We start from the raw sequence: 21758 nt of genomic DNA on the forward strand, positions 1-21758 counted from the left end.
GTGTGTGTGTGTGTGTGTGTGTGTGTGTGCGTGTGTGTATCTGTATTGATCATCGTATTATTTTTGTAAGGGAATAGGATGATGTGATGTTTGTGTTTTTTAGTCAGTTTAATTATTAGGAATTTTGAACATGCTGTTCATTTATCTTGTCATTAGCAATACGGTGAAAATAAAATTGGCCAATGACCCATTCGGCTTTGGCCACTTATTCCTTAAAATAATTACTAAAAGACTTAATTATAACCTAGAAATGTAAGATTTCAAAGAAGTCCATATTTATGAGGCGAGATGGCTCTAAAGTAATACATCACACTGTTGCCACATGGGAAATAAAGGATCCAGTAGTTATGGTGCCTGAACAATACTATGAAATGAAAAAAATTCTCAGCTTTTGCTGCTTTGATTTTCCCCACTCAATCATAAATCTGTCTCTCTAAAGTCCCCCAGTTTATGGAAGTGCATTACCAAATCACTTGAGTACTTCTTTAACAAAGGGACCACTTTATATCATTTTTTTTACTCTGCTTTTAGGCTTTGAAAAGTCACACTGGTAAACAGCTGTTAAAAGAAAAAAAAACCTTTAGAAGATTGTCTTCTTAATAGGAACTGTTCCTAGGTATATCATATGGTAGAGTAACAAGTGCAACACAAAGGATGAAGTTACCTCATACCATCAAAACTTGACAGAGCAGGTGACAGGAAAAATAGTTCTCTTGAGACAAGACAACGACAACTGGTGCCGTTTCCTTGAAGGCACACATGAGTGAGCTTTGCCCGTCAAAATGTCAGCAGCTTCAGATGATGACATCACACCAGATAAAGCCATATCACTTCAATGCAAATGACATAGTTTAGCTTTACATTGTTTAATGCGATGGCAACTTTGCTGAACTGTACAATTTGTTAGTTTACCTATAACCTATATCTTCGGTTATAGGTGACCTCCTTGGGCAGTCCTGCAGGATTTTCTGCAGTATATGAAAGTGCAGTTGTACCATATGCATCTATGAGTACGCTGTATCTACTTTGGTATGTCACGACATCTTTAACTCATTTAAGGCAAGATAGATAAAATCCCAGAGAGTTAACTCAGGTGATTATCCTGGGTGGTCAGCAAACACCAACTTGTGTAGCATAAAACATATATGGATTACTGATTTGTGGTTTTAATGATCAAACCTAATTGAAAGATTGCCTTGCTAAAAAACATTTTTTGAAGAAAGACAACATGTAAAAGAAAATACACCTAAAACACCAGAGAGACTCAGATATTGCGGTTTTGCACACAAGTGACCGCTAAACACATTATATTAATTCGAGACCAAAAACTCACCCCAACCAGTTAATGATTTTTTGCTAGAGGTTGATAGCAGTCACTTGGAAGCTGATTGCTAAAGCACCAGTCACAGAGGCCTAGAGACTAGTTTGTAATCCCCTGGGAACAACCACTGACTAAGTAAAATTACTTATTTCCTTACTGGTCGGCAAAAACCTAATATTTGCTGGTGTCGCCAGTAAATTACTTAGACTGCCCATAATTTGCATGGAAAACAATGACTCTACAAGCGCTCCACTTTCTACTTGCCAAACAATATTGTAAAGTGCAACACAAACCAAAAACAAAGACTGTTTGAGTTCACAGTAAGTTTCAAGTTGTCTTGAAATGTGTTTGCTGTGCTGAGATGTAAAGGTTGCTTTTCAAGTGTTGTAGCGGTTTTATTTTTATTCATTAGAAAGAGTTTGAAAACAAGCAGGCAGCTGCCACAACGCAAATTATATGGGAATCAGATAGTGATGAAACAGCAATCATGAGCAGGTTTTCAGTTTAGCGTTCTCTCTAGATTTGATCGACAGCAACCACCGGGAACCACTCGCCACCAACTTGTGGAGTCAAGCTGAACCCACTATTCCCTAGCAGCCCTAGGTATGGCTGTATCACATTCAGTATGGCAGACAACCATTGAGCCATGTGGGTGTGACATCAAGTGAGAAACCGCTATACCACTGCCTCTGCAGCAGAAACCTGCATCAAACCTTATATTCATTAAACCCACAATGGTCTCATCCAACACATCATATAAATATCATCATCAAGTTATACAGTCTTAGATATTTGTTCTCCTTGGTTCTACAATGCCACTGCCAAACTATGAAAATATTATACCTAATAGCATCCAAAGAGAAATAACCAGAAATGTTTTGTACAAAAGAAGAAAAATTAAAATGCCACTTATATCGAACAAAAAAGATCCTTATTTGTATTTGTTTATCTTAAACATTAACATATAGAATATGAAGACTGGTGCAATAATGCTTTGACTTATGTTAACAAAATAAAAACATTCAAAACTATGAATGGTTCATTAAATGTCTTTGCTATATTCTCTAGTTGTAATGATTTTGCCGTTGCTACAGTTAGTAAGTTATCAGAACAAATTACTTTTCAAATATACTTTGACTTCTTGGCTGACCTTTTATTTTATTTAGTGTAAGTGACAAATATCAGACTCCCTTTATTGCACAGAGGAATATTGTTAAGGTTAGCTGACAAAAAAACCACTGACTGTTTAGTGTCTTTCATTACATTGTCATCTGTAACCTTTTATTGATTATTTTTCCTTAGTTTTCAGAAATACACAACAAGAAAATACAGTTATGCAAATTTTAATTTATTAAAATGAGTCCAAGCATTATTATTTATCCATAAATGAATGAAAGTCCCCAGAAGACTGTGCTACAAAATCTGGTAAAAGCCCACAAGGGGAAGTGGACTGTGAAATTTTTATGATAGTGCCAATTTAGTCAATAAAAGCAGATGTATCGCCTGCTGAGCACTCCCATAAGTAAGTGTTCACAGACTGAGTGAAGTGTCATCACTTTGGCTAGGACAGGAGCATCCTCAGGGCTTTTCTTGTGAAACCATCATCCAGCACTTCTTCCTACACATGACATCACTCCACACAAATGTCACCGTACATTAGAGAGGATTTGTGCCTACCACTGAAGGAAGTTTCTTCTAAAAGTAAAACACTTTGTTAAATAAAATCATTCTTTAGCAGTAGTAAATTAGATCATAATAGAGGTGTGTCTATTCACACCTCTGTCAGGACAGCAGATTGGTAGATTTGCTGTAATCTCATCTATAATCTAATGCAGGCTATACTGTCTTTTATGTGGTCTGTGGTGTTATATGCACAGAGAAACTATCAATGAAGTCTTGTGGAGGCTGTACCTCTTCCCAGAAAAAAAGAACTGCTGTGGGGAAAGGTCTGGGGAGGGGTCCTCCATAAGGACAAAGATGGGGACAGAGAAGACAGATGGTTTGAAAGAGGAGTGAATGAAGCCATCTATGTCCACTGTGAACGACCATCTTTGAACAGAGGCGGTGGCTTACAACACCAACTGTCTGCCATCTATAATCCACTTTTGAGATCCCTTCACAGATGCCTTAACGCCCACTCACATCCTGAGCCTTCTGAGCTCAGGAAATCACATGATAGGGTGGGGCTAGGTTTCACAGTGGGTTTACCCGAAGCGTTGGCTGATTGTGACCCACACCCGTTTTCACACCTAGGCTCGTGTGATTAGGTAGAAGATCAACAGGAGGGTCCATGACCCTCTTGGGGGACACTCCCATAGGTCTTAAATCTGGGGCTCTCCACCAATTGCTCTTAGAACTGGAGGAGCTTCTCATCTGAGAAGCTCCTCCAGTTCAAGGAAACTTAGAGAAGTCCAGACACTTTTCTTTCCAATCTCCTTAGAATATATGATCAGTATTTTCAAGATCAAATCTAATTCAGATGTGACAACATAAATTGTTAAATATTATTTTAATATGGCAGAATTAAATCCCCCTACTGTGCTATTACAGAGGTTCCATTTAAACATGAAATATTGTCAAAAATGAAACAACGAAAACAAAAGAAAAGAATAAATACATATTCCACTACAGTTATTTCATAAGCTGATTTTTTTCCTGCTTTCCTACAGCTCATCAGCCTTTTTTACCCACATCTGTGAATCTCCTGACAGAGAATTCAGTGACCCTGTTCATTTACTGAAGGTTTGGAGAGTTAGTGAATGTGTGAAAATGACTGGGCTCTGTTTTACAACATCATGGACAACAAGTTCTAACTTGTGAATCATGCAGTGAATGACAGTTGAGTTAGGGTTGATATTTTTTTTTCCCACTCAGGAGTGTGGTTGTTTAACTCTATCAGTCCATCACAGCTGCTGCTCCACCACTTGCAATGCCAGAAAAAAACATGAACATCATTTCTTTAGAGATGCCCTTCATAGCAAGGCGTTCTAACTACACAATATCAAAAATAGCAACAGCAATTCAAAAAGTTGAGATCAGAATCTATCGAACTCACCTTTTCAGAAAATTCTAATGTAGATTAGCAGACACGTGTTTTTTGTGAATTTTTTTAAGTGTCACGCAAAAACTAGCACTCAGAATCCTTTTGATTCTCTTGTATTTAGTTAGAGGGAGTTTTCATGCTGAAGCTTGGTGGCATAATGAAAAGTGACATTAGAACAGGATCCAGACCATCCCCCCATGCAGCACAAGTCCTGAAAATGAAGGGGAAGTTCTATATTTGTACTGTATAGTTTCAAGATGCAGTGCTAAAATCAGTGGGGAGGATCAATCCATCAGGTATTTGATGCTAGCCTTGATGAATGAAACATGACATAACCAGTACTGACCAGTGCTGTTTAACTATTGCAAATTCCTTGAGTATTCATTTTCTTGAAAGGAAAACTGATGGCATAACAATGCCAGGGAGGAACAACTGTACTGTGTGTACTAAATCAAATGAGGGTACAAGGTATTGTGTTTACATGCTCCATGGTTTCTAATCAGAGAGAATGGATCTGACATTCACAATATAATAACCTGCAACCCCAATCAGCTTCTGAAAATGATGGAGCTCTATCAAATACATTGCATCATTAATTTACTGCTTTTCTTTCTAGCGAAGCAACAGTTTTGTCAGAATATTACACCCCTGCAGGGGAAATAGAGACACCCGCTGCACCTAACAAGAATCAGAATCCTAAACGGGAGAAAAAGTGACCGTATAATACTTATCTCCTTTCTTTTGAAATGTCATACCATAATAAAACTTATTTACGCACAGTACCGTCTACAGAAAAATATTTTATGAATGCTTGCAAACGTAACTAAATGGTCTATATTGAAAAAAAAAAAAACAGTACTTTACTTGAGCATCCTGGGGTGTGCACTTCAGGCAAATTTTAGCAAAGTTTATGGAGGTTAAGTAAAATGTTATGCATAAGCTGTCATAATAATTCATGACGTGATAAGAAATTATCAAAATTGAATGTTTCTGTTTACATTTTTTAAACAACAACATGAAGGACTTACTCACAACACTGGATCTCACTTACAGTAATAAACACTGGATCCAGACTATACACATTTTAAATAAGCAGCCAGCTAGTAAAAATGAACAATTTCAATTAGATGACATTGTAAGGATAAGACTAAGAAGACATACTACAATAAAATATATCCTTTACATGTAAAAAAAAAAAGGAAAAAGAAACAGCATTTACTTGATCAACACTGCAGTATGATGCCAAGATGAATACATTTTTCAAGTGGAATAAGGACGAATTATTATTGTTCTCGGCATGTAAAAAGAATATTTTCTGCTTGATGTTTTTCACAGATATGTATCAGATATTTTACCTATTTTCAGTTTTCATTGCACAAAATACTGCCAAGGTTACCTCATTCCAATAAATGTTTGCTCTGTGACTCATTGTTTAATGTATTTTGAGGTTCTGTAAACTAGGCGTACTTATTTTTGCCAAATAAGCCTTACAGTATGTCTATGCTTAGATTTTTCTGAAATTAACCATTTTAATAATTTTATGTTTGAAATGTTACGTGCAAATTCAATTTCAGTTATAAAACTAAACTTGCATAACTAACCATATTGTAATTCAGTAGTTCTACAACATTCCAGATTTTTGACATGTATTGTAATTTTATCCATTCATGTATTCATTCAATTTCCATGTTTCTGAAGTCAGGTTGAGGTAGTAGCAAACTAATCGGAATATTCTAGATGTCCTTCTATATAGTAACCCTTTTCAGTTCCTCCTGGGGACCCTGAAGCATTCTCAGGCTAGATAAGATGTATAATCTCTCCAGCAAGTTTTCGGTGTACCCCAGGATCCCATCCCCTTTCGGCATACCTCCGACATCTGCACCTAACACACATTGTAATTAGGTGCCCAAACCACCTCAGACATCCATCCCTCTGGATGTCTGAGCTCCTCACCCTATCTCTAAGGCTGAGCCAGCCGCTATACAGAGGAAGCTCATATCAGCTGCTTGTATTGACAGCATCATTCTTTTGGTTATTACCCAGATCTCATGATCATAGGTCAGTTAGATTGATCAACTGGTAAATTGAAAGCTTTCATTCTAGTTTTGGAAGATTTTACTTTTACCCTTTTTATGCTAATTAACAAGCTTTACATGTTTAATAAAACAAAAGCTAATTTATTTTCCATTATCTTTAAAGCTTATAATAACTGTTAAGAATCAAAAATAGCTATTAAACAATACTAACTCACTGCAATGCTGTCCTAGGATGGAGATATAGCAGTGGAGGTAAAGCACACTGACAAAGCGCACCCTGCCAGGAGGTTTCTATGTGTCTGCCAGCACCAGAAGGGCTCTTGAGGCCTAAGTACATACAGTACCTTTGTGCACACTGATGAGCATATCACCCATTGGGTGACCATTTATATCCACTGGGTGTTAGCTAACGGCTAGCGAGCTGTCATTCATTCTCCCAATGATTCACTCTTAACCATTCTTTTCCTTCAAAATTGCTCCAAAATGTATATAAATATTGTTTTACTTCTTTTCCCTACATATCTGCATTTTAAGAGTCCAGTGCCTTTTCTCTCAGCCTGCTTTTCAGTCTCTCTGCTTTCCGTTGCCTCCTCTCTCTCCTCTCCTTTTGTCTCTCTGCCTTCAGCATCACATTCTTTCTGTTCATTTCTCTCTCTGTCCTCCTCTACCATTCATGTTCTTTTTCCTTCTGTATTTATTGCCTGTCCATTTCTGTGTGACTCCACGTGTGTCTCTCCTGCAAATGTGTGTCAAAAATCATTTTTTGTGTGATTATATAAACCAGTTTAATTCAATCCTTTTGTTCGCATCATTTTAGATCTGAATTATAAAAATGTGTCTAACAGTACCAAAACAACACATATTTATGCATTAATACAAGAAATTAAAGTGATAACATTCCTTTTGTTGTTAAATTGAGGCTATATATTTCACTGTAATAACCAAGAAACATATGCATTAATCTCTGTGGTAATTAGGCCTCCATTACTTGATTTTGACAACAGACGGATATAATGCAGATACAGTCTCAGGCACAGTGGGCAGTAACCACTCTCCCTTTGCCACCTTCATCACTCTCTTTTTTTCCCCTTCATCTCATCAACATGTCCGGTATCTTATGCTTTTGCAGTCTTTCCGGTTTCTTCTGTGTCACTGATTGCTGTGTTAATTAATATTTATCAGCAGAATCTTGCAAATAAATGCATGAAATATAAGGAGCCCTACTCTTTCAAACCTGCTTTTCAACTCCACACACTGAAATGATACTACTGGTTCATTAGTCTGACACTGGATTGATGGAATTATTGCTAGCTTGCAAACTAGTTAGATTTATTCAGTAACAAGTCAAAGTCATGACAGTCATGCATTGCTTAATGTAGCAGGACCGAACGGGAACCATTCAGATGATTTCTAAGTGTAAGCGGCAGTGAGCTACAAGCAGTCAAATAGTACAATTTTCCAGTTACTAGCATCACATATTGGGAAAATGAGGGTTATATTTATTGATCAAATGAGAGAACCGCTTGTGTTGAATAAAGATTTTGTAATAAAGGCAGGATCACCAAAGTAGATGCCTATATGTAGATGTAGACAGCCTATATAACATAATACGAGACAAGGCAACATGCACAATTACTTTAACATTGTGACACCCCTGAGTTTAGTTGAATCTAGAAATATAACACATTATGACAGGCATTAAAAATTTTATTTCTCCTAAAGAGCGTTTAGCCAAAGACTTGCATATCTTGGCATGCTGTGTAGCTTGTCCTTAAAAAACTGGACAAGTGGGGGAGAAAATAGGAAGTGGAAGCCTAAAAACTATTTGCAGCAGAATAACAGGACCTTAAAGACACATACTTAAAACATAAGGAAACAAAACAAAACAAACAAAACACACAGAAGACCTTGAACCCGACCTGAAAGTTAATTTCAAAGTCAAGTTGTTGTTCAACGAAGCCTCTTCAGAAATGGTCTCAGTGGAAGGGCAGCTGTCAAGAACTCATTCTTCAGTAAAGGAAACAGGTTGAGGTCTGACAAACTGCACAAGAACTGGAGAGATAAATCAAAATTTTAAAATTTTGGATTTTGGTATCAGTGATATGTATGGACAAGGTGAGGAGAGAGGTGCAACAGTGAGTCATAGTAAAGGCTCTATCATGGTTTTGGGCTGTATTTCAGTCAGTGGTGTTGAAGATCTTCTCAAACTTGATGAACTAGAAAAAAAACATACCATCAGATTTTTACAATACATGCAACACAATCTGGAAACCATCCGATTGGCAACATATTCAGTTTTCAGAAAGAATATGATGCAAAAAACACAGTAAAAGCATGCCTGGATAGAAAAACATACATTATTGAAGCAGTGTTGGATCATTTTGATAGAGCTCAGGAGGTAGAGCAGGCTATCTTCTAACTGGAAGGTTGGTAGTTCGATCTACATGCCAAATATCCTTGGGCAAGATACTAATCCCAAGTTCCATCGATCCATTAGAGAATATGCGTGAATGTTAGACGGAAAGCACAATGTACCTGTATGAATGAGTGTTCATACAAGCACTGGGTGAATTAGGCAAGTTGTATGAAGTGCTTTGAGTTCTCAGGTAGAGTAGGAAAGCTTTATATAAGAACAATTTCCCTTTTTTTCTTTACAGAGAACAAAAAGCAGCCAACATCCAAAAGAGCTTCGCCCTTCTAGAAACTGAAGAAGAATTCCTGGAAACTAATTAAAGAACTAACCTCAAGTTTAAGAGTAATAAAAAATAAAAGAAAGCTTCTAAATATTAAAGTTGGTCATAAATCGCTGCACCTATTTCCCATTTCTCTAGCAAAGTGTATATAAATAAGGAATGAGTCAACACTTTTGCACAGTACTGGAAAACTGGAAATAAGTAAAAAGTTATTAACTTAATAACAGTGGGTGGATGATGGAAAACTGCTGAAGTGAAAGCATTAAAACACATGAGCAAGATGAAGGTGAGAGTCTGCTAGTCGTAATCTACTGCTAGATATAGCCTTTCAATGTCAAACATGAAATCAACATTTAATGTAAGGAAGGTAGGAACAGAAAGCTGCACACTCAAACCTTTTTGCCATTTTGTAAAATATCTTCATATAACCGCAAAAAGCCCCGACAGAAGATGAAATGTGAGCTTTCAGTGCTCAGCTAATGTGGTCTTGTCATTGGCAGAGCTATATCAATAACCTATCTGCAGCTGCAGTTGTTGTGCTAGCACAGCAAACAGTGGGTAGACATCCGCACTTGTGCCTTCCTTTGGGAAGGAGAGGGAAATCAGAGAACTAATCAGCAGCAGCTAGGACTGTGGAGGTGAATGCAAGTGCAACAAGCTCGTGATGCTGATGGGAGCTGACAATGAGAATTGGGAGAGGATCAGGAGACACCCTTACTTAAGCTAGCTGTTTCCTCAGCCTGGAAAACTTTGATTTAATGTAATGGAGTCTTCATCAGGAGGGAAGGAAAAAAAAAACAATAGGAATTTGGAAACTGTTTGCCTGGAAGGCCTGTGAAATTAAGATGAGAAGATTGGAGGGTTTGTTTGTGTGTGTTTATAAGGTAGTGAGGAACTCTGGCTCTGAAAATATGTTTCTATATTTTTCTGAAACAGTTGGGTACAATGCTTGTTCTTGTTCTCTGATGTTTGCAGAGTTGTTTGGGCTGCGTAACAACAGCGTAATTAACGTCCCAGGGGTGTAAATAGCAAATAAATTAATACTAATTCTATGCAGAGATGTACAAAATAGCCTCCATTTTTAGTAGCTTGTTAGCGCGCGCACACACACAAACACGCACACACACAAACACACACAAAACGGTGGCATGTACACACACAAACACACATGTATATCCTTCCTGCACACATATGCATATAAGTAAACATGACACACCTCGCCTCCTTCCAGTCATACATGAGCATAAAACACACAAGCTAACACATTCAAACATACTACCAATACAAACACACACCTACTTCTTAATCCCTCAGCACCACGAACACAACAAGGAAGTGAATTATGATGTGTGAGGACTTGGCTTGGTATCACAGGGAGGCTACCACACTGCTCATTTGGATGTTAATTAGTTTGGCCTGTTTGCATTTTTATTTATCTGGTGCACAGAGTTTGAGCTGATAATCTATTCACACTGATATTGGGAGATAAAACTTCAGCTCAGATGAGGCTGGCCAGTAAAATCGCTGCTTTTCTTAAATTATTCATCAACAGGGCGGCTCTGAGTGGCATCCCATGCATTTCAAAGTCACTCCATCCCGCCATTTATCTGCTCAAGGTACATGTTGGGGATTGATATCGGCACCTATAATAAGGTATGGCTCCCTGTCCCTCTCTGTCTCACCCCTCAGCATCAAACACCTCCATGACAAATTGGTCCCGTTTCTATTTCCTTCAGTTGAATTAAAATGCTATATCACCCTCAATAGCACATACTGTATTGAGATATATTGATATGCATCCAACACGGGGCATGTAATGAGAAGAGATGACAGAGCGCTTGGATTGCCGGTGCACCTGCCACATACTGCTGGCCAAGTCAGTGGGATGAGAGATGAAGAAGAAGATGAACAGGGCACAAATGCAAACCCCCCCCCAGCCTCCCTCGCTGCGTGGCTGATTTACAAGTTATGGCCTTTTTCTCCTTCATTCCGCCGTCATTGAAAGAAGATTAGATGGGGCCGATTGCTTTAGACATCAAACATCATACAGTCAATCCGTCGGAGCAGTCACTTTCAGTGCCGCCCCTTACGCACAGCTTTGTGGATGCATTCACAGTGAGAAAAGAGGAGGAAAAAAACTGTATGCCTTCCCAGAGTCCACCCTCTTCTTCAGCCTCTAACCTCCCCTGTTTCTCTATTCCACAGTCAACTGATGCTCACTGGGATGTAAGGGCAGTATTTTCTCCCCCACCCTCCCCTCCCCCCCATGCTTTTTTGTCTCGTTTTTCTCTCTCCCTTTTTCTTTATCGCTAACTTGTGAATGGCAGCCAATCAGGGGAAGAGTCGCCTCAGCTTCAGCCTCGGTGACATCCACCGCCAGAAGTGATGCACGGCTAGAGAAAGAGAGAGGAGGGGATAGAGGGAGAGAGAGAGGGAGAGAGAGGAGGGGAGGGGGAGGAAAGAAGGGAAGGGAGGGAGAGAAAGAGAGACACAGACAGAGCAAGAAGAGATGATAGAAAGAAAGTGTAGAGGAGGAAAGGGGAGAGAAGCCAGAGAGCGGGGAGGAGAAATGGAGCGAGGGAGGGAAGAGAGAAAGAGCGAAGCATAGAGCGAGGGAGGGAAGTAAGCAGGAGACTCTCTCTCTTTTCCACGCACACACACTCACACACACTCCCATACACATTCGCACCAGCTGTGCTGTTGTCAGTCTTGGAATGTAAGCACTGCCGTGAGGAGTCAGAGTCTCCACCGCTAAGCACTGCTAAGGAGTAGGAACACAGTACCGTGCACTCAGTGACACAGATGGATGCTAAGCTGTGAGAATCAAAGGTAAGGGCTTTTTCTGATTAATGTTTAAGGGTATATTTATATTTTGTCTGCTCTCAGACTCCAGGGGATGATCTGCTCCTTGCACTGTGACAAAGCCAGACTAATGCAGCAGTGTGGATATCTCAGGAAAAGAAGTGTTGGAACTTCAAAGAGCTAGAAAACAGCTGAATCAAATTAGCTGTATTTTTTTTTGTATACCTTAAAATGTTTTATTATTATTTTTTTTATTTTCTTGAATGTACAAGGAAGACTTGAAAATCAAGGAAACTTCACATTGTGATATCCAAGTAGATTCCAATTTTTTTGCCTTTTTACAAATGAAACTTAAGGATCAATTAGGGTGCTTTCTTTAAAAAAAAATTAAAAAGCTTTAGCTTTTTTAAAATTCATTATATTTTTTGACATTGTAAAATATTCAGCCCATGACACCTGTCACACAGGAGATAATATGTACCTGTAAGATACTATGACTATGTAAAATACTTAGTAGTCTGATATCCAAACTTTGTCACTTATTCTTAGTGCGATGTTCTCCATACTGTGCACCCATGGTTGCCTGCATAGCTTATATGCATGAGTATAGCCTATGCATACACCTAAGTGCACTTCTGCTGTATATATGACTCTATGTGTGTGTGTGGAGATGTATTTGTCTGTCTGCTGAAAGCCAGTGAGTGCGGCTCACACTTGTGATGTGCTGTGGGCAGATTTGATGGAGAGGCACTGTACCATTCATATCTCTAAAAATGCATGAAGGTGTTTATGATGGTGTTCGAGCACCGCAACAAGAGCAGCCAACAGTGTTACAGTGTACGTATATGTGCATGTCCTCCACAGCACAAACTTAATCCAACCCTGACTCTCTTTTTCAGCCTTTCTAGCAGCAACAGCAGCAGCCTACTCCCTCAGTGTGTTGCCTCACACGCAGACGGCTTCACAGTCACCAAAGTGATATATGAGGGTTTAGTCGTGTGCGCCAGGATGCCCGTGTAACACCATTATTGTTTAGTGCAAATTAGCCACTAACACGGTCCCTGAATTATTGTCAGCTATGGAACGACCTTTCAGCATTAGAATGAAAAGAGGTGGAAATCCATTCTCCCACAGAGGCGAAGAGGCTCTCATGAGCATTTGCAAAGCTGGCTTTAAAGAATCAGACATGAATACATATTTGAAAAAACACTACATATGTTCAAACAGAGAAGCAAGAGTGGGAAGTGAGTGCATTTTCACAACAAAATGGGAACTGTAATAAGCTCGCATTGAATTAAATTCTAGTATTTGTAATTTCTTTCCGGTCTCTGTCTAAAACGACTTGGTCAGACTTTCATTCCTACCTAGTTACACTCTCCTAGATGCATCTCAGCATAAACATTTTTTCCTCTTTTAATCTCTTTTTGTTACCTTTTCATTGTCAACGCACCCTTTTCAAGAATAACGCCCCTGCATCCACAACCCCCTTAGAGTAGCTTTTCAACACGGAAGTGTGCACTGTATCACAAAATTTCTTTGAGTATTTCAAAACATCAGTAGGGCTTGCTGAGGTTTGCCAAAGACTGCAGCCGGCAGAGGCCGACTTGGGAAGGTCTAGGGCTCCACCAAGTGGAAGTTTGCGCAGGTGCAGCAGCTTGGTGCATCAACGCCCCTCATGCTAGATTTATACTCTGTCCGTGCTGCTCTGTCAATACCGGCAAGCAATCACTGGAGCCACTCAAACTGCCAATCACATAACACTAGTTTCTAGCACCAACCTCGCATAAATGGTTAGCATTTGTCACCGCAAAAAATACAGCATTTGCTTGCTATAAATCATGCCCTTGGACAAACAGTGTAAGTACAAAAGATCACCAAGACTAATCATGACACCAGTTCGATGACCTTGCCGCCTTCCTGTGCCCTCTCTCCATCTTAGTCTTCTCTTTTTCCAATTACTCCACCTCTGCCTGTGTTTATTCACGGCACTTTTAAAATATATTCACGCGCAGAATTCCTTGATTGTGCAACATAAGACTAGAATTTTGATGGGGTCTAAAAGTCTGTGGTTTCAAAGTGGGTCAATATTGGTGTAGGAGGTAGGAGGTTTTGTGTAGCTTTTGTGTAGCTGAGTCTTTATTATGTTGTCCTACCCATATGTAACAATGCATCTATTCATGGATAATGTAAATGTATTGTGTTACTTTGGGGGACTATTTTCATTTGATAAATCAATGTCATCCAAAATGAATTTTTGGTTAAGTAGGGCGGTTTCCAACTCCTTTTTGTGTCTTATATCTTCACTAAACAGCTAAATCCCTTATATACTTATTAAAACATGGCAAGTCTATTCACTGCAGACATTTGCAGTAAATAGTAACCACAGTCATATTCAAGTGCCAAAGTTTGCAGCAATATTCTCCCATGTACAGAGGATTATCAGTTTATTATGCAGAGAACTCTTAAAGAGGTTTACTAGCCAGACCTCTGCTGCATATTGCATCTATAATTATTGTCTCACTAGCGTCATAGAATAAAAGTGCAAGGTTAGCGTGCTCGGTTTGGGCTTCATGGGCAAGCCTGCATGTTCAATTTCGGGGGCATAAAATTTTACACAGACTAATGTGCAAGCCTGCGCTTTTCTAGGAAGCATATCCTGATGAACAGCTAGTTTATATCTGATCAAAGATATTCTTATTCAGCAAAACAAGAATGTATAATTTGCAGATTACAGAAACGGAGCAGAGCAGAGCAACTGCCAGACTGTGTCTTAGCCAAGATTAAGAATAACAACCCTAGACAACACTTAAAAGTAATTCTGTCCCTTCACATCTGTGTGCCTTAATGCCAAGCCATATAAGCTGCCTACAAGTTAATCTAATCATAAACAACTTTTTCTTAATAAACTCCACGATTTAATAGGTTGAATAAGCTGGGATAATTTAGTTTGCGTATATAGGATCTGGCATACATTCAGCATGCTCGCTCATCCTTTAATGGAGTGTTTGGAAGAATTCTGAAAAGAAACACTGGCCTAATGCTTAATAGGCACACCACATCAAAGATTAATATCCAGAATGCTATTAAAACTCAAGGACAGGCTGGGATGATAATTAGAAAATGCAATCACAAGCATCAGACTAGATTAATTGCAAGGCGGCGTTTCCTGATTTCGGCAATGCACGTGTCACACTAATGTCACATTATGAGCAAGAAACTAACATAAAAAATGTAGCACATCAGCAATTTACCACAATATCTACATTTCATCTCCATTACTGCGGCAATACTTGGACAAAATTAAAGTCTCTGTACTTGCAGAACGCTGGATTTCATTCATATGTGCAGCCTGTTGTTCAACATCTTTATAGTTTCTTAAAAGCTTTGGGTCAGTCCTACCATGTCAATGAAATTTGTGTTAGAGTTATTACATAGTTTTAATAGCTTTCTCCTCTACCTCATCCATATATTGTATACATTAAAAAAAACTTTGATCAGTTATTGAAGAATTACTGTTGACGTAACAGATTTCATTCATTTAAACTCCCCGAGTCACTGAGAATAAATACAATGTTTCAAATTAAGATCTATCAGCTACATGTTTTGATTTTCTATTCACAGTACTGCGTGTACTTAAATTTGCCATTTCGCTATCATCATTAGAAACATAATACTAATTTGTTCCCTGACATTAATAGATCCTTTGTTCATGTGACTTACTTCACAGTCCTTTTTTAAATTCTCTGAACAAAAGCAGAGGCATCGACTCGCATGGGCTTTTAAACAGCGTTCCCTGAGGTACACAGCGAGTGCGTGCTGGGGTAACTCTCGTACCTTAACCTTTATAAAGGGACACTGCTAAATGGGTTCTTTTAGGAAGAGAGGTAAGATTTATTAGGATTAACTTACAAAAGACCATCAATTATGCATGGACACCCAAATTACCTATCAGGACCAGTGAGTGGGGACACAGCCTTTAGTGAAGTATTGGAAGAAGACTGCCAATAACACAAAATACCTTTTCACAGGCACAAAGCCTGACAGACACCTGGGGATAATTTTGGTGGTTTGGGAAATTCTGTGTATGTCTATATGGATTTTCTCCTTTTGGAGTGCATCAAAACATCTCCAGGGAATAAAAATCTATGAAATTAGCCATCAGTAAAGGATGCAAAAATTAAGTAGAGCTAAAAATTGAGAGGAAGTGGGTAAGGAGGGTGAACTGGATGGAAGAGATGAAAAAGACAGACTTCCCTTTAGCAAGACGATCCATTTATACATATGTTAGTGGAAGTCTGTTCTGCAGCTGTAAAATGTAAGTGAACAACTGTGAAGCAGAACATTAAAAAAATCTACAGAGGATGTTGGGGTAATATATTTTGCTCATGTCAGAAGCATACTTCTCCCAGAGGTGCCTGTATTAAGCTGTTTAAACATGCTCACCGTCTTTGAAGCATCTCATCAGTGTTTGCATATCATCAGTAATGCAAGTTATAATTAGTAAAGTGCACCACAGTCCTTTAAGATGCAGGGTGTGGAAGAGATATGTCTGATTGTGAATTCTACCATATTTACTAAACTTAAATTATCTGCATCTAAAAAAAAAAAAATACAAATTTGCTCCAGCTGATTACAGGAAGATGATTTCGATAGGATGCCAGTGTTGGTAATAAAGGATGTGGAGTTGCCCATTGAAAAATTAATAGGACCTAGCAAAGTTTCCCTGCAGGATAATCATTGCTGGCTTAGTGTGTTTCCACTGTAGTGAAAAAGCGACTGAAGTCAAGACGACCACTGCTTGACCACTCATACATCACTGGTGTTGTAGTCCCTCCATTAAAGTTTATGTAGTTTTCTAAAGCACAAGCCACTTTGTTTGTTTGTTTGTTTGCTTTTCTGGCCATCATGATTGAATGACATATTTCTAAATGCTTCTGGTCTCTGGGGAATGTTGCTGCGATGGAGACTTAAGAGTAAAAATGTAGTACTTGAATAACTGCTTCCAAGAAAAAAAAAGGAATGTCATTAAACCCTATCACATAATGAAAATGTCAAAGTCAAAGATCATTTTGATACAAAACAAGAAGCCCGATTCATTAAACTGAATTTGATCTTGACATCCACTCCATTGGTTATGCACTTAGATTACCGAAGTCATCTGGTGAAACATTTATTATGTTTATTGTCTTGAAATTCTTTATACTTCATGCCTTTCATTTATCATTTACTTAGAAGTTTGTCAAATCAGTTCCACCACGTTAGCTTCATCTCTATTTTTATCATTAGATAAGTTAAATTTTACTAGAAAAACATATACACTCTTTTATGATGACACTATATTAATTTATTCTTAAGCTTACGGCTCTTAGACAAGCCTCAACATTAAATCATGGCTTTGAAGCTTTTAAGGTGATTGAATAACTAATGCAGCTCTTGGCCTTGTATAGCAAAATCTGAAGGAAATCTGAAGGAAAAGTCATTGTACACAGAGTACAACGGCTTGCAAAGCTGCTGTTTTCACAAGTGCACATGCTATTTGACTGTTTTAATTGTATACTGTCAAAGTGATAGATAGGTGTCATGGTCTTTTTCTTGAATACAGTTTCCTCTTTTCACAGGGATCTAAAGGAGATCAAAGAAAGGAATACAATGTCTGTTCTGATGACACCACCTTCCAGTGCTGATCCTCTCAGAAGCTTATCACCATAATTCGGAAGTCATTCAGGACATTTCCCAGCTGATTGGATACCATGATAACCAATCAAGTTCTGCTGCTCCTCATGCTCTCTATCCTCTGGCCCACTATTGCCCTTCCTTTTGCGCCTGGGAATATTGGGAATCTGTTTGGGATGCCAGAGAGTGATGGTAAGATTCTTCAGCGGTCCAAACGTGGATGGATGTGGAATCAATTCTTTCTGCTCGAGGAATATACAGGAAACGACCATCAATATGTTGGCAAGGTAAAACGTCCAACCACATTGTCTGTAGACTAATTATAGGAGTTTTAGCTTGTCGAAGTAGTGTTTGATGTAATTGGCTGAAGATGAATGGGCTGCCAGAAATCTGGCTGTTACAGGCACAGTTACTGGAGCTATCAGACAGAAACAAGTGTACACAACCTCACTTGTTCCATGGTTTTCTTGATTACCCTGTGCAGTGTAAACATACTATTACAGCTAAAATAAAAGTACAGATTTTTTTTATGTGGCGGACAGCATTAATATAACAATAACATCCAATTTTAACAGTAATACCAAAAACAACCATTTCTGGCTTTATAATAATTTTTGTGAGATCATAATGAGACAAAAAGTCAAAGCATATAGAAGCTGAAACAGCCTGTGGACCAGCCTTTTTCAACAATATGACCATTCCTACCTTCAAATTTGAGGAGGCAGGAAATGGTTATTTTGTTGAAATAGGCATGGATGTACAAGAACACAGTGATGGGTGATACATAATACAAGAAAAACAGAAATAAAAATGAATAGACAGTGGCACCTACTGGAGTCAAACTATGGCATTTGCACATGTGTTCACCATGAAACTAAGGAGCACTTCAAAATTCATATATGAGTTTATGCAGCTTGTAAATCACCAGCACATAGAACAAGTGCAAATTTAATATCAACATCAGGTCAAGACCATAGCAAATCCAAGCCAAACAAAAACATGAGACTCGGCTCCTGCAAGACTCTCCTAAGAATCGCCCCAAAAAGTTTTGGGACAATGCTATTCTTCTCCACCCACCTACTTCAGACAGTTCTTTGTCAGCTCACCCGTGCTAGCACCATAAAGACAGGTGTGATGGGGAGCGTTGCAGTTATCAACTCAAGGGAGGGAAATGAGGTGACTGTCGACAGCCAATTTTCTAAGAGGAAGCTGGCTTTCATCACACACCTCATTCTCTGGAGTAAACAAGTGTCTTGTGCAAGGTTGAGTACGGGGGATATGACAACTTCTTTTGCTGAAACCATCATTCTGATGTGGTGAAGAGAAAGGAACAGTAAAAATAAAAAAAGAAGAGAGGGAGGAAGAAGAAAACATATCAATCAAGAAGGCCACTGAAATTCACCTTGTTGTATTATGTGATGAAGCAGCAGAGGAAATGCTAACTATAAATGGGGCCATCCAGTGATATGTCGGTGACTGGTGTGATGTGGCTTTTTCTCGACTCTTTGATGCTTTCTGGCACCCAACTTCTGTGGCATGACAGCAATCACATTCACCGGTTCCGCACTCCTCCTGTGTCCAATATCATTCACTATTAAACTGTCAGAAAAACATGAGCCTATAATAAATTACTGGAGGGGGAAAATAGGGCAAGCACACGCTGCCATTCTGCTTTACAGAGGAAGCTGACACAAATCACTAATTCCATCAGTTTAACCACAGGGAAAAAACTGTGATGGTAACAGAGACTGGTAAACAGACAAAGAATAAGTTAAGATGAAGGCACATAGCCTTTAAGGAGAGTTTAAGAGTGAACAAGTTAAAAGATCAATCAATTAGTTGTCTATGAAAAATTAATCAGTGCCCTACTTTCAACCCTACTTTAATCACTAATTTTTCTCATTTATCGAGCAAACATACCAAGCACCCCCTGGGCCCAAGTCAGTACAAGAAAGCAGGACAAATGCCAAAGATTATATAGAAAGATATACAAAAGACTGATACAGAAAACTGAGAGAGTAACTCTGACTGTTCAAAAGATGGACAGGAAAGAAAAGCCCAAGAACTGCAAATAAAATAAGAAAAAAATATGAAAGATCAAAATAACTTAAGACCCTCTGACTGTCGCAAGAAACTGAATGAAAAACAAACAAGATCATATGGAAGCTAAATAACAGAAACAATGCCAAAGATGGAAAGGTCTATATGAAAGATACTCTTAATATACGACTGCAACCAGAGACTGACAATAAAAACTGAAAGGAAAACTGTAAGACTATACAAAAAATGGCCCAAAAAACTGACCTATATAAAAGATTTAATATAGGACAAAACTGATATGAAAAAACGGAAAGACTATATATGAAATACAATACAAAAGACTGACAAGTAAAACTGATGGTGATAGCCTGATAAAATAAAAAAGAATGATAAGAATGAATGACGAACAAAAAAAGAGCAATATGAAAAAAAGAAAAATAATGAAAGATTTAGCTTTAACACAAGACTGTAAAAGAAAATATGAAAAATCACAAAAGATGAGGAGAAAGAAAGAAAGAAAGAAAGAATTGGATATATAGATTGTAACCTTACAAGACTAATACAAAAAAAATGTGAGACCTTAAGAAAGAGACAGACAAAGGCAGATAAACAGAAAAACAAAGATCAATCAAAAAAAGCCGGATCAATGTTAAAGGTAGAAGTAAAAAAAAGACAAAGAAGGACAGACAGACAGGTAAGAAGGGAAGAAAGAAAATGTAAAAAGCACTCCAGTACCCTGCACAAAGCCACCAAAGCCTCGATGGTCTTTCACATAAAGATCACTTAATGGCCTTTGTAGCGCACTGTAGCAGAACTTGTTTATTTCACATTCAATCAAAGCTCTCCAATCAGCCCCCACACACTCACTAACTCTCACTTGAGGTTGATTTCTTGGTGATGGCAATCAAATGTGATGTAAAGAACAGTCTCACACTCGTATGCCTCACTTCTCAACTGAAAAGGAAGCAGTGCACGGCTGCAAATGCACTATAATAAATGCAGATGATATTGCTTATCAGGACTTCAAAAGACACGCAGCTTTGAGGCTTACATAATGAATAGTGCAGTCAGATACCTCACAGGATGATGGAGACAAATAACTTCATTATTAAAGTCGTATTTTCAGCCAGATTCGGCAGCAGTTGTCAAGTTGCTAAAAAGCAGAGTGTATTTTATGTTTTTATATATTCTATGTAGCGCGAGTGTGTAGAATCCAAGTGTAAATCCACCAAATCTCATTTTAACTGACTTTCATGGGGGCATTAATGAGTGTGAGCACTCACTGTCTGCAGCTGTGGTGCCCTACTTCTTAAGCAGGGCTGTGAAGTGTGAACGCTTGCAATGCTGAGCAATACAAGCGCAAACTTTGGATTGTGCAGCATATGAGTGGTGTGTCTGAAGTGAACAAAATCCTATTAAATGCTCGGTACACTGCATTGTTTTTGTGCCTTGTAGACAAAATGTGCTGCCTAAATTAAAACTTTCAAGGTAGCTCACTTTGTGGTGTTAATATTTTGACAATAAGTATCCTTGGCTTTTTGAAAGGCCTTGCTTAACACTCCTCTGCATGAATTTTGCCGAACCTGTGTGCGTTACAAAAAACACAAAGCGCAACAGAGATACTGTAAGCTGTACCTCTAACCAACATATTGCACATTATAGTACATGGCTCTAATAGTAAAGAATTCCTGCCTATGTCTTAAGAGACGGGGGGAGAGGAGGACGAGTGATTATTCTGTAACCGTTCTACACTCTATTTTGCTATCTCCTCTTTGCAGCACCAAGCAATGCTTACCAGAGACCTGACAAGAATTGCCAATGATTTTGGTGCTTTACTGACAATTCCTCAGTGTTTGTGCAAGGCGATTTAACTCATCAAGGCTCTCTTCTGTGCTTCTGTTGTAAGGCCTTGAAAACGCTGTGTTTGTGCTGCAAGGCCTTGAAAGGAGAGCCACTAAATCTCTGCAAATATAGTGTGGCAGTGCAAACATTAGATTTTGTAAGGGCTGTGTGAAAAACACTTTGTGCCACACTTTCTCGAGAGTGTCAATGGAAGTTTTTCTTTTTTTTATAGCTGTACCAGATTTACGCTACATGTTAGATACAAAGTCTAGCACACTTGAACTGTGTGCTTCAAGAAAAAACACCCC

General features: G+C 38.6%; 1 protein-coding gene across 1 annotated transcript in view; it reads left to right on the forward strand.

Moving 5' to 3' along the window:
* The first annotated feature begins 11753 nt into the window (after positions 1-11753).
* LOC102199257 (cadherin-10-like) overlaps positions 11754-21758 on the forward strand; it is a 25346-nt gene continuing 15341 nt past the window's right edge. The window contains exons 1-2 of the mRNA XM_005730417.1: positions 11754-11922; positions 17514-17855. Coding sequence (XP_005730474.1) covers positions 17646-17855 — 210 coding nt within the window. The 5' untranslated portion in view covers positions 11754-11922; positions 17514-17645. The remainder of the gene's footprint in view (positions 11923-17513; positions 17856-21758) is intronic.

The sequence above is a fragment of the Pundamilia nyererei genome, unplaced genomic scaffold (genome assembly GCF_000239375.1).
Source record: "Pundamilia nyererei isolate P.nyererei 1_Seehausen unplaced genomic scaffold, PunNye1.0 scaffold00037, whole genome shotgun sequence".
NCBI lineage: Eukaryota > Metazoa > Chordata > Actinopteri > Cichliformes > Cichlidae > Pundamilia > Pundamilia nyererei.